We start from the raw sequence: 14,455 nt of genomic DNA on the forward strand, positions 1-14,455 counted from the left end.
ATATATCTATATATATTTAGTTTAATCAGTGCCTAAATAGAACACATCTTTCAAGTGTAATTTATAGTTTTTTTGTGTAAAAAAAAAGTAGTTTGCACAAGTTGGTACAGATATAGGAACCTATATGTACATTTCTGCATCTGACAACTTTAAAATAGAGCATAGATTTGTTTTTATCACATATCTACAAGAGCATCAGACACAAAAACTTTTGCTTCATTAACTCATCAGTCCTGATCATGAAGCAAAAGACATTGGAACTAATATACGGCCGGTGTTAAAAGGTCAGACACTCGAGGCCCTGAAGGGAAGAGTTCCTGATAGATGAGTACAGCTTCTGCCAACATCAGGCTATTTCCTGCTGGCAGAGACATTATTCTGAAGCTCTACCTGTTCTCTTCTATCCCCGCTCCCATTTCATGTAGGCCTTTGGGAATTGTCACCAATGAATCGCAGATGGCAAGTGTTGAATGGAATGGTCTCAACTCTACTGAACCTTCATAAATACCTTCTTGCTAGAGCTTGAAAATTTTGTTCCTACTCACAGTGTGCTAAACATGTTTCCTGTGCTGCAGATACTGAAGTAAAGCTGTGATGCTTTAGAAATTAAGTAGAAGCTACTGCTTTTGTGCATTTTATTTTGCACTTGTCACTTCTTCTTTTCTCTTCTTCAATAGATTTTTCAGGAAGAACTCGCCTGTAAATGAAAAAGCATGGATTAAAAAAATATTCACTGACCATTATGAATTTAATGAAGAATTAAACAGGGAAGTTTTCTCTATTCTCTTTATAGATGCACATGAACAGTGATCAGAAGGTGTTATCCTTTAGGCAGACAGCAGTTAGCTTTGGGACCTTTGTTTTGTAAAATATCACCCACTACAATTACAGCAATGATCCATTACTCATGTTAAATAATGTTATTTGAGAGATAAAGCCCACATATTTGCTTTATACCTGAAAGTTTAAAAATGATGAAATTTAAATTCAAATAAGTCCTCAGTATTTCAAAATTCAATGCAGAAACTGTCCCTGTTAGCACCATTAAACAAAAGAAGAATTATTGTTTTTAGTAATTATTCTCACTAGGAGGCATTGTGATTGATCTAAAGCGTGACTGGCAACTTTTACACTTCTAAACTGTTACAATGAGTTTTATGTGGATTTTAATCCTATTTGTGTTCTGACACTTTCTTGAGAGCCATTACTGTACTGCTGGAAAATTTTCAAATATTGATTTTTAGAACAGAAAAGATGCCTGGTAGACACAGATATTGTAAAACCTGAGCAGAGTAAAAAAAAAAACAAGGAGTATTGAGGGTTTATATGGACTCGAAAAACAAACCTTTTGGCCCAATAATGAAAAATAAATAATGAGGCAAATTCTGAAATAATTCTTGATTTCTTTTTTCAGTCTAATTTTTTTTGGTGAGAAATAGCCATAATCTCAATCAAGTAAATCCCAAATGGCTACTACTCCCTTGTTATACTAACCCTTCCCAATAAAAAGGATTAAAAACTGATAAGGAAATACCATCTGCAAGGACGCAAAGGCTGGGGCAGCATGACCGGGAATGCGTGAATAGCATGGTGGAAGCAGGGAGTCCATCAAAAGAGATGCTAGGGTGGTGAATGTTCAACATTCCACTATAATGCATCTGTGGCAGCATTATGTAGAGAGAAGAAGGTCAGCCTACTGGCCTGACTGATCATGTATGACGACCCAGAATCAGGATCAACATATCTTCCTGCTGCACCTCAGAAACAGGTTCAGACCAGCATCACGTGACTGCAGCAGAAACTATTTGCAGCATATGACAGGCCTGCACCAAAACAATAAATCTGAGGTATGATGAACTTCAGGTCTGACAACCTTGTGTGATGACATGGCTACTTCTCTGTATTTGTGTATATGCCCAGTTTCCAGAGGAGTTCATAGGGCGTAAAATCCTCCACATACTTAAGAGCAACTCTGGTAAGCTCTGATTGAGGAGAGGGCCCCCATGTGGAGAACTTCATGGCCCTTAAAACATTGTTAGATTGTTCTTTCAATGCCTGTATGATATTCTCACTGATACAATTAATCCCGTCATGTACAAACTATGATACCCTCAGGATTTTTTTTAAAAAGTGTTTTTACTCATCTTTAGGCACAAAACACAAGCTTTAAAACAATCTATATTTTATAAAGATATTTTTTAAATAAATTAAATTACTAAAAAAAATAAAATATTTGTTTCCACCCAAAAAAGTCCCAAAAGATGAAGAATTTTCAACATCTGCAGCACAAATAGACTTATTGTACCTGTACCTATGTATTGTAGCTAAAATACAGCCAGTGATTTCAAGATAATCAATTAAAGTTACTATAAAACTTTCTAAGAAATTTGCAAATTAGAACATTTTTAAATTCCTTGAGTATAAAATATTACAAGGGGTGAATTAACCGCTACGCCTGCTCTCAGAAATGTCTTTGTTACCTGCTTTGTAGGAAGAGCGTACCAGTGGCCCACTGGCTGTGTACACAAAACCCATATCATTCCCCACTTTCTCCCAGTGGGCAAACTTCTCTGGAGTGATGTATTCTTCCACCTAAAAGCAACCCCACATTTCAATTCATTTAACCTTCATTTTTCTTATGCAGCATTTCAATAAACTCAACCATGTGTCATGTTTGTACCTTTAGGTGGCGTTTGGTGGGTTGCATATACTGCCCCAGTGTTAGACAATCCACTCCTGCCTCTCGTAGCTCTGCAATATTGCACCAACAATGCAATTAGAAGACGAACATGTTTCACATTAATGTTTACGGCAGATGTACATACCAGTCAAGGTGTCAAGTATCTGTTGGTCGGTCTCCCCTAATCCCAACATGATTGATGTCTTGGTAAGCAGAGTGGGTTTGACCTTTTTGGCATGCTTCAGAACACTCAGAGACTGGTCAAAGTTCGCTCTATGGTCACGTACATACCTTGGATGAGATGAAACAGACAAATAACCAAAAAGCTGAATACAGTATATAAATATAGATACCCAAGATATATACAGTACTCAGGTCATCTTGATCATGTACTGCAAATGAGGAACACACCTAAATCTGACATCCCTGTGCTTACATTCCTACATTTCATTTCGCATTTACACTAACAATCTGGAAATGGCTTTCTTGTTCCATCAGCAGATCAGTGTGTGCGTCACTGTCCTGCTCTATGGCTGATTTCCCTCTTGAGAAAGAGTTCTGTGGTGCAGCAATTTAATTTTATACAAGTACAGTACTTATTTTGAAAAAGATTAATTTCACTTTAAACCAGGAGGTTTGATGATAGATGGTTGAAATGTACTTGTTTTTACATATTATCCATAAAACAGCACCACATGACACATTTTTCGGCACCCATACACTATTTTGCAAGAACAAGAAAAATTAAACACTTTCTGCCTTTTGCATTGATCCACTCTTTGAGGTTATTCTTTGGACTGTTTTAAAAGACTGCAGGATGTTCAATTACCAGTCAGTGTGTGAAAATTTTAGCTAACCACTAAAATTAAAAAAAAAAAGAGAAGCTTCCAACTCTGAACACAATATCATCTTATCAAGATACAGAAATTACATGCCAAATGTTAAGACACTTATTGGTATATAAATAAAAATAAGATAAATGGCTATCTGTACCCTTGCAACTCTCGCACTGTCTCCACATTGTGGGCATAAACATCTAACCCTGACAAGGCAATTTCTTCTACTGCTGCCAGGTCACCACGAAAATCAGGGGTCAGACATTCAACCAGGATCCGATGGTCCCTTGATGAGGGAGACAAAAGTGCTGATTTAGCAAATTTGCACTGACATTAAGATACTAAAAGTATTTATATCCAGAGTGGAAGATTATACCTCTCCTTCAGGGTGGAGACTGTTTTAGCAAAGTGCTCAGCCCCTCCATCAGGTATATCTGCAAAATAAAGGAACAAGTTGCATTAGGACAAATTAGTACCACTGACATGATTCTTTTTTTTTTCAGAATCTGTATATATACATATAGATACCAATTAAAAAATATGTTTTTAAATGTATTTGTATGAATTTATGTATTCTGTTAAAACATGATTGTAATGTTTTGAAAATCCTGCTTGTGACACATAGCTTTTCTTCTTGAAAAAAATTGCTTACAATTTTAAGTCACAATCGGAAGCATTTAGGTAGATACTGTACACTAAAATAACAATCCATTACCATCCCTGTCGACCGAGGTCAGCACAACGTAGTCCAGCCCCCAGGCAGCAATTGCCTTGGCTGTATTATAGGGCTCATTTGGATCCAGAGGTGGGGGCTTACGGGCGGTCTTTACAGAGCAGAACCTGCATCCACGAGTACACGTGTCCCCCATCAGCTATACAGAGAGACAGAGAAAGAGAGGGAACTCAGCTACACCTGTGTTGAAGAACTGAAACAAGTAATTCATAGAGTTTCATAACTACAAACCCTCTCTAGCGCTATGTTACTTATATGTGAACTAATGGAAAGTTTACGAATTAAAACACAAAACTAATTCAATTGCTGCTATTCTTATATAGTGGACCTACAAAGACGACATCAAGGAGCTTCATTTATTTTTCTATGTTTTTGTGAATTCTGTTGCATTGCAGAGTCACAGTGTTCCAGGAGACTGACCATGATAGTGGCTGTGGCTGTGGCGTACTCTCCTCCTCCCCAGCATTCCCCAATGTTAGGACACCTTGCCTCCTCACACACCTGGGGTAAAAAGAAGACATATGCAAATACAGTAGATCCTGCTATAAAATATATAATAAGTTTATAATTTCATGACTAAATGGATGAATGAAAGATATTACTATCTTGAAGGAATGAAGGAATTAATCATGGAAAACTGCTTATCCACGCACATGGGGTTATGTTTGGTTAGGGTTAGTATAGGGGTTAGCCCAGGCATGGGCACACTAGGGTCGGTGGGCCAATCACCAGTTCTAGTTAAGTGTGAATAAAATTCAAAAATAAAATATAATTGCATTGACATGGGGCAGCACAGTGGCGCAGTGGGTAGCGCTGTTGCGTCACAGAAGGAAGGTATTTTTTCTGTGGCATCTGCATGTTATCTCCATGTCTGTGAGTGTTCTTTCTAGGTTCTCTGTCCTTCTCCCACCTCCAAAAAACATGCAGCCGAGATAAATTAGTCACTTCAAACTGTCTGTAGGTGTGAGTGTGAGGGGTGGTCTGTCATTCTGTGTGGCCTATTGAGGAACTGGCGACTTATCCAGGATGCACCCTGCCTCTCGCCCATGGCCAGCTGGCATAGGCTCCAGCGTAATCCACGACCCGGATTTAGATAAGCGACTGATGGCGAGACAATTACGACTGTCTGATCTTCAAAAAGATGAATAAAAGAACTAATATATGATGATTCTTCCATTGGAATGTAACTTTAGGTCCCTCCATTCATCTATGCGAGCCATTTTCTTTACATTATTCCTTTAACTTACCGTGTGGAGGTTGAGATCTCTCAAGGTGTTCTTCAGCTTGTTGTAGTTTTTTCCAATGGGAATCTCTGTCTTTAGCCATGGAGGAAGTCGCAGCCTGTCACAAACACAACAGCAGAGCCATTTCACTACATATGCAATAGTAGTCTCCTCTCCATGAAAAAAACTAGACACTGCTTTACAGTTGTTAAACAAAAATGACCCTGAAAACCAGATAACCGCCACCTTTTTCAAAGAATTCTAAAATATTGAATATCCATACAGTTCTGCAGCAGTTCCACTAAATATTTTGCTAACAAAGATCCATTAGCTACAGTATATTTTGTCAGATAATCAAACTCTGGTTTCACTTCAGTTTTGCCCATGAAGCTCATTTCAGAAAGAGCTGGATCTGATATTTGCATCTACCAGTTTTCCCTGCTCTAGATATTAACCCAAACTATTTTCATTGTCTTTGATGCACATTGTTCCTCAAATGGTTTGTGATCGCCTAAAATAACTTGCCCATTTCAATGATGAGCTTTTGTGGTCTGATGACTAATTAATTCCAATTCGAGTGAATCAAGTAAGGCCATGGGGTGACCGGTCTTAGGTCAAACCAAGTACAAGGCAGTGCTCTTGGAAAAAATGCACCTTTCTACATTCTCATAAGAAAAGCATCATCCAACAAGAATATTGTGAGGATGTGTTTCTAAATATTGCAGACATCTGACAAGAAGTGTGAGGTGTAAAGAGAATGCCTCAACATCCAAGATCCCTCAACATCTGTCAAGAAGGACACTTTAAACTGAATACACACTCTTGTAGCACTCCAATTCAGTCTTTGAACCCTTCTGATAACACTTCATTAACAGACAATATGAGGGGTGATGCATTGTAATTATCAGTGTTCATCCGTTCGTCTGTCTGTCCGTCTGTATGTCCACCAAATATCTTCACAACCGTTGCAGATAGAGAGATGAAACAAAAAGCACATTACTCTGGTGGCAAAGGGGATGAAAATGACATGATGACCTTAACCTTGAGAGAACTAGGTCAAGGTCAACTTTTGTACACTCAGGAACCGGATAAGATAGAAAGACGACGGAGAAGGCCAGTGTGAGTAAGACCATAGATCAAAGCTAGTACTTTGATCTGTGAAAGTAGGTCAGAGCACTAGCTTTGATCCTATACAAGTGGGTTAGGGTAAAATCTTAAATTCAGGGGTGTCGCGGGATGTTGCATTCTGTGACTGCCTGGGTTCTAGTTAAATTTGACAGACAACATCAATAACATATGTGCTCGCTTGCCTTTCTCCTTTCTGTCTCTTCAGGTTGCCTTTGTACTCTTCCCACTTGCTTTTCTCAGATAGCTCCCCTGAAATAAAATCTTGTAGGTCAGGCCCGTCATCGCTGAGGAGCTCTTTTCTGTTCTGTCTTTCTGCGGACGACTTCGCAACAGTTGAAAAACTGCTGGTGTAACCCTATAAATTAAAGACTGGGTTAGTTCAGTTTCTCCTCGCACACTCACACTGTTTCTCTACGTGTTTGATCAATTATAAACACACTTCCTCTCATTACTGCTAGTTCAAAGGCCCATGATGAAGGCCCATGACCGGGCATACACATGAGCTTTTAGCTAAAATTTTTGTAGTTTGGAGAATATGAAAGCAGTGAATGTATGTACTCACGTGTAACATGCATCTTGCACTCAGCCATACATGGTTCGTCAGAAAACGACCAGCTGCACAAGAACTCTGTTTGAGAAGTGCCATAACATTCGCTAGCAGACCAAGACCAGTGTCATCGACAACAAACCTCTGTGATTGACTATTTTAGTCTGGTGCTGCATTCAGGTGCTCTACAAGAGTAGGAGAACAGGACTGTTGTTATACAGTATTTTATTGTACAGTAGTGGATGTGTGGAAGGAAGAAAAGCAATACGATCGCAGCCAACACCAAAGCAAACTGATCACAGCCGACACCAAAGCTAGTGCTTTGATCCATGACAGTAGGTCAGAGCACTAGCTCTGATCTTTGACTTATGCAAGTAGGTCAGGGTAAAATTTTGAATTCAGGGGTGTCGCGGGATATTGTTGGGGCGGCAGTGGCTCAGCAGTAGAGCAGACGTCTTGAAGACAGACTACCCAGCCATCGGTGGCTCGAGTCCCACTCCCGCCAGGACATCCTCCAGAGTGTGAGCTGACGGTGGGAGGTGTCAGCTCACCTCCCAGCCACTGCCAAGGTGCCCTTGAGCAAGGCGCTGTCCCCCCTACAAGCCGTCCCCCCTGTCTGATGTCTGTGTGATGTTAATAATTGCATGCCTACAGGCCCATAGCGTGTTGTGTTCAGGGGCCTGTATTTAACTATGCATGACCTAAGCCATATGTAACTGCATGCAACTGTAGTGTTGAGTGAGAACGACAATTTCCCCATTGAGGGATGATAAAGTGGACTTTCTTCTTCTACTACTTCTACTCTGTGACTGCCTTGGTTCTAGTTGTTTATTGCACAGGTATAGGACAGTACGCATAAATGCATGAAACCTGTTTTCCTAGAAATAAAAATATGCAGCGTGCCGTCTGTAATTTTTTAAAGGTTATTTTTACTGCTTTCTAAACCTATGACCTATGAAATTAGTAAAACTATTTAGCAGCTAAATTGTTTGTCCGTTGAGTTCCTCGATCGACCAGTCACGTCTGATGACGGCCCCGACGGGGCTCTTCATCTGCGTCGTGACGTACTTCCTTCTTCCTTTCCTCTGATACCGTCGAGGTGAGGGTTGCATAAAATTGTTTTGTGGGTTTCATCTAACGTCATCTTTGTGAATTAAACGAGTTTTGTCTTAATTTTCAACCGTCAGACGTAGAAAATGTTACACATCACAACTTTATATGTATTTCCCCGTTGCTCTAAGGCATGTAGGAAATACGCTAATTGTTTTGCATTGGGTCCGGCGTTGGTGAGATGATGTTACTGTGTCCGAAGGCCGCAACCGGATGAGCAATACTATAACTCTATACTGTATATACTGTATGTGTATGGCTTCAGGTGCGGTGTGTGTTCACTACGTTAACATACGTTTTGTGAAGCATACTAGTGGTCGAGTCGCTCATCTGGCCTCGGCTAACATTAGCGCTAATGCTAGGTCATTCAGATGACTGGTTGTACTTCGGCTAATGTTCAGCTGTAAGTGTTTTGTTTAATATCACCTGAAACTCTTTTTAGAGCCTAAACAGCAGTAGTTTGGTACTTGGTGCGCCAAACCAGCCCAAAACAATTCTGCACAGTTTAAGCTGACTATAACCATAGCCTTAAATGACAAATCAGCAACTTTTCTTGAATGGATTTGAAGACGTTTCACAGTCTTAATTATGTTGTGTGTCTTTGTAGAATGAAGACCATTCTCAGCAGTCAGACTGTCGACATCCCCGACAATGGTAAATATGTGATTCCTTTGAAATGTTGACAATATGGAACTTGTGAAGTGTGGCTGCTGAATGTCTCCCCACCCCCTGTGATGTGGCTGTACAGTCGAGGTGCGGTTGAGGGGCCGGACAGTGACTGTCAAGGGGCCCCGTGGGAAACTCGTCAGGGAGTTCAACCACATCAACCTGGAGCTCAGCCTCCTGGGAAAGAAACAGAAGAAGGTAAGGAAAGCAAATCCAGTTTGAAGCCAATATATCCAAAAACAAACCTCACAAGTAACTCAATGTAACAGAATTCATTTCTTTAGCACATTCATCATGACACTGTGGCCTCATAACAATTGAACCACATTAATCTTTTTTTTTTTTTTTTAATAAGAGCACATGTAAAAATCAAGCATTTGTAAAAAACAAACAAAAACCCACAGGATTATTAAGTGATAACTTGTGAATTTCCATCAACAATTAGGAGGTTGTTATGCAATATATAATGTTCAATGAGAAATTTATAATTGTCATTTTTATTACATCATAATATGTCTTTGAGTTATAACTTCATATATTAAGGAGTTTGGGGGGAAAAACAATTTCTCACCTCAAAGAAATATATACTACAAATTGTATCTGTACTGTATTACTTGAAATGGCAATAGCTGCAATATGTAAGCAACTTCTCAAGTGCAGTATAGTATTTTTAATGTTGGGTTGAAGAATGAATTTTTTTTTATGTGCAGAGTTTATAAGAGACATTTGAAAGTGAGTTTTAAACTTTAAATATAAAATAACTTTTAAACTTTAAATATGAGAGTTGTCTTAAACCTAGTTTTTTTGAGATGCGAGCTGTCATGTCATTCTCAGCTGCGTGTGGATAAATGGTGGGGAAACAGAAAGGAGCTGGCCACAGTCCGCACCATCTGCAGCCACGTCCAGAATATGATCAAGGGAGTCACTTTGGTAAGACTACTGTCAAAGAGAACTGGATGTTCTCTAGTCATGAATTCTATTGTGTAGCTAGACAGCCACGCAAATGGTCATTGTTGGTAGAACCATTCCTGACATTTGGTTTCTGTGATTCTACTAAATCTTTTTGAATTTGTTTGGCTGCAGGGTTTCCGATACAAAATGCGTTCTGTGTACGCCCATTTCCCCATCAACGTGGTCATTCAGGAAACTGGAACTTTGGTGGAAATCAGAAACTTCCTGGGAGAGAAGTACATCCGTCGTGTCCGGATGAGGGCTGGTGAGTTGATATGTTCTGGAACTGTTGCAGTGAAGAGATGAGAACTGTGATCAGATGTTTGTCTGATTTAAAATGTGTGACAGTAAATTTTAAGTTTGTTGATAAAGATGATCAATATTGATATCTGTATACTGGGATAGAAGTTTTATGCTGGTGTGGTAAATATGGATTATGTAATTACAAGACCAAATAATAATGTTAAATCTGGAGAATGAACCGGGTGGAAACGGTTTAATTACTAATACCTATTCCATTGACGATGCGCTCCCTCACAGCGGAAGTGGCACAATCGCAGATATCAGGGTGAATACATATCAGCGCCATTATATATACGGCAAGCGACAACAAGCCAACATTATTACACTTATCAAGAAATCATCTCAAATGAAGATGTATCACTTGATTGATCATATTGTGCTGTAATGGCTGCCCTGACTGATGAAGCGATAGATGTCGCCGATGACGCCTGACCCCACATGACGGTGCTGCTGCAGCACAGCTTTTAAGGTTTCCTGACACCAGGGATGATGCCAGACTTCTGGAAAAAAAATTTATTTCTATTTTTTCATAATGATAAACAAAATAATATTACTTTAAAATGAGTTTACTGTCGCTTTAATAGACCAGTGTGTTGTGGCCATCAAGAGAGTCATGATAGAATTGTGTTGATCGGTTAATGTTATTCCTGATACAAGTGTTGCTGGACCTTTTACCTTTTGAGAGCTTTTTTCCTTCTCCACACCTTTTGTCATAGGTGAAGTTGTTCCAGAAACCCAAGCACTTGTTAATGAATAAACAAATTAATTGCAGAAGCTTATGGATTTGATAAAGTACTACAGACGTATACACTCTGTTTTTATTACTATCTATTGATTTAAGGATGTGTGGTAGTTCTTGTATTCAGTATAATTGCAAACTCATCTTTTTCCTCATGTCTCAGGTGTGAATTGTTCAGTCTCAGCCTCCCAGAAGGATGAGCTGATCTTGGAGGGTAACGACATTGAGTTGGTGTCAAACTCAGGTAAAACATTCCCTTTCCTCCAATTTTATTAGAGTTATTAGTGATTGTCACTGAATTATTCTTGAACATGAAGGTTTTAAAATGGGGCTTCCTCATGAGACCCATGATAGAATAATTTCAGTAGTGCTACACTGAAGTTCAGTCCAACACTTTGTCATTAGAGGTAACAGGACATCAAGAATATTTGGAGTGATGATTGGATTACCTTTGCACGTTAATTTTAACGTGTTTTGTTTCATAAAACTTTGCTAAGCCATTAAATATATGCAAGAATACATAAGGTAGTGGTAACATTGTACAATAGTGTTTAAGTATTTACATTTCTTTGTAGTGGTGCTGTATTCTTGCACATTTTTTTCACGTTACACCGTGGACAGATTTTTACAACAAAAACAATAAACCAAACATCTTGGTTGGTTACCAGAGGGGTGGTAGGAATGTCGTAGAACAACAACAACAACATAACTCTTTCGGCATCTCCAAGAAATAAAATGTCAATTTGTGACCAGAAATTCACATGGTTGTTCTTCATAGTTTGTAATGGCACTCGCTTTCCAGGCCTCATCTTTTATCCAACCTTTTGTATAATTGTGATCCTATGTGATGTGACATATTGCTCATCATTACAACTTTTCTCTGTTCCAGCTGCATTGATCCAACAGGCTACCACAGTCAAAAATAAGGATATCAGAAAGTTCTTGGATGGTATTTATGTTTCTGAGAAAGGAACAGTCGTGGAACCAGATCAGTAAAAGTTCCATTTTCACCCAGAGGTAAGACAACACCTTCTCGGCCGATGTGATTTTATTTACTTGGGTTTTCCATTTCCGTTGCTCCCTGGTGTTTGGTTGGCAATGCAGAAATGTTAATTATGTAATTCTGATGTATATACAAAATTCGAGAACCAAAATACACATTATCCACTATCATTCAATCTTTATATTTTCACATTGAAGTCTTATATAAAAAGGTCATTGTATTCCATATAAAAATCATACATTTAAGAAGTTTAACCAAGAAAATATTTTGACATTTTTACCTAAAAGTAGTGTACAGGTTTTGTTAATCAGTCATAACTTGTAACCGTCTCAATAATTTGACATCTTTGTTCTTGTGGTTGTTAGTTGGCTTAGGGTTAGGACTGAAGTAACATCATTTCCTTGTATTTCATGAAATTTCAGTTCGGGGAGCTATTGGATTTCATTTATGAACCACAAGAATTAATCCAGGAATGCACGATTTGTTCTCTGTAACGTTCCACTGAAAGTCTGTCACTGAACTTTTGTAGACTTCAGATTACGCTTAAACTTTATATGTTGGAGCTGAATCCTAACCTCAGCATACAGTAATCCCTTGCTATTCGCAGTTAATGCGTTCCAGGACCACCCGCAAAAAGTTCCGCTATAGTGATGAACTATTTTATGATTTACGGTAATTTAAATGTTTATGAACCCTTCCCATACTGATATTAAACCACCTTATCTGTATTACCTTTTTCCACACTCTTATAGACTGTTTAAAACACTTTTGTATGAAAGAAAAGTGTTTATTTGATACACAGAAGTGCACTGCGTTCCGTGAGTCTCGGAATGCAGTGCATTCGCGTACAGTATCGCGTGACTACCTACTAAAAATCTGTGATGCAGTGAAATTGTGCATCTTGAAGCGTAAATAAAAGAGGGATTACTGTATATCTAAAATCTGATGTGCTCAATTTTTCATGTTGTAATTTCACAACCTCGGATGTTCCAATGACATTTTCCTTTCATTCTGTTTTCTATTTTTCAGTGGCCTCATGCCAACTGGCCACCTTGGTCTGAAAGGACATACAGAAGTTCTCTGATGGCAATTTTGTCAACAAGAAGATCACAATGTTCAACATGTCTCCTTGTGAACAATAAACTACCAATTTTTCAATTTAAATCTGTTGTCCTTCTATATTGAGTTGATTCACTTGGTTGCTGGTTAGAATAAGTGAAGAAAACTTCAAGGAGTGGGAGAGAGGAAGCCAGCCAAATGCAGAGCAATTATGGCTATGCAGTAATTAAAAATAAAAGTATAAAGACTATGTGCCACCCATTCCAATTTTAAATATGATAAATGATAATTGGATCAATGGACATCAGCCATGACTACAGAAGCATGGTACATGCCTAAGTCCTTCAGAATGTGTGATATGAGTGAAATCAATTTTGCAGGAGTACTAAATCGGTTTCAAATTTACTTTGGTAATTTAAAAGAATACATTTCAGCTAAAATGTCAGTAACATGGTTTTCACATTCTGATAATCCGTATTGCAGCAACATGTCCAAATGCATTAAGTTGTTAGCCATGTGATTTATCAGACATGAGCAGATAAACTGGTGTATGTAACTTAACCCAAGTGTTTAAGATTACAAATAATTCATACAAGCTATCCTTCAGCTCTTTTTTTTTCATCCAATTGCTGTTAACCTGTATTTTATTTGTATGATTTTGCGCAGGCAACAAACATGGACCAAATATGAAACATTACCAAAAATCGGCATTTTTTTCCTGTGTAATGCAAGACAGTTACATGTATTGGATAAAAATACATTATTAAAACATTTTAAAAGAACACCCTGAACCATTACTATTGGTTTCCAAATTGCACTCTAATGATTGTTGAAAGTAACTGATTTTTACATGTATTATTGCTGTCATTTATTTTAATAGTGCACTACAACAAATGTACTTGAATTTATCATACCTAAAACTACAGTGCCTTGCGAAAGTATTGGCCCCCCAAGAACTTTGACATTTTGCCACATTTCAGGCTTCAAACTTAAAGATAACAAACTGAAAATATCAACAACATGTGAAACAAAATTGTGAAGTGGAGCCAAATTTATTCAACATTTTATATTATGTTTACAAATTAAAAACTGAACAGTAGGAGGTGCAAAAGTATTGGCCCCCTTTGAGTTAATACTTTGTCCAACCACCTTTTGCTGCGATCACAGCTGCAAGTCTTTTGGGGTTTGTTTCTATAAGTTTTGCACATCTTGAGACAAATATTTGCCCATTCCTCCTTACAAAACGGCTCAAGTTCCTTAAGGTTTGATGGCGGTCGATTGTGCACAGCAATTTTCAGATCTTTCCACAGATGCTCTATTGAATTGAGGTTTGGACTTTGGCTTGGCCATTCTAACACCTTGATTTGGTTAGTTTTAAACCATTCCATTGTAGTTTTGGCTCTATGTTTAGGATCGTTGTCCTGTTGGAAGGTGAACCTCCACCCCATCCTCACATCTTTTGCAGACGATTTTCTGC

At 38.4% G+C, this 14,455-nt stretch overlaps 2 protein-coding genes across 2 annotated transcripts; one reads left to right on the forward strand and one right to left on the reverse strand.

Annotated features, from left to right (window-relative positions):
- Nucleotides 1–36: 36 nt before the first annotated feature.
- Nucleotides 37–7,286, reverse strand: lias (lipoic acid synthetase). Its single transcript, XM_068321709.1, has 11 exons — nucleotides 7,163–7,286; nucleotides 6,783–6,955; nucleotides 5,497–5,590; nucleotides 4,670–4,750; nucleotides 4,232–4,388; nucleotides 3,893–3,950; nucleotides 3,674–3,802; nucleotides 2,826–2,971; nucleotides 2,681–2,751; nucleotides 2,481–2,592; nucleotides 37–697 (listed from the first exon to the last, which is right to left on the reverse strand). Exons 1-11 carry the CDS (start codon nucleotides 7,244–7,246, stop codon nucleotides 636–638), a joined length of 1,167 nt encoding a protein of 388 aa, XP_068177810.1. The 5' UTR covers nucleotides 7,247–7,286; the 3' UTR covers nucleotides 37–635.
- A 1,474-nt stretch (nucleotides 7,287–8,760) lies between these two features.
- On the forward strand, nucleotides 8,761–13,083 carry rpl9 (ribosomal protein L9). The gene is made up of 7 exons (XM_068322484.1): nucleotides 8,761–8,911; nucleotides 9,006–9,121; nucleotides 9,758–9,853; nucleotides 10,007–10,139; nucleotides 11,080–11,160; nucleotides 11,806–11,933; nucleotides 12,949–13,083. The coding sequence occupies exons 1-6, from the start codon at nucleotides 8,815–8,817 to the stop codon at nucleotides 11,910–11,912; spliced, it is 630 nt and encodes a 209-aa protein (XP_068178585.1). The 5' UTR covers nucleotides 8,761–8,814; the 3' UTR covers nucleotides 11,913–11,933; nucleotides 12,949–13,083.
- Nucleotides 13,084–14,455: the final 1,372 nt, after the last annotated feature.

This window comes from Antennarius striatus, chromosome 8 (genome assembly GCF_040054535.1).
Source record: "Antennarius striatus isolate MH-2024 chromosome 8, ASM4005453v1, whole genome shotgun sequence".
Taxonomy (NCBI): domain Eukaryota; kingdom Metazoa; phylum Chordata; class Actinopteri; order Lophiiformes; family Antennariidae; genus Antennarius; species Antennarius striatus.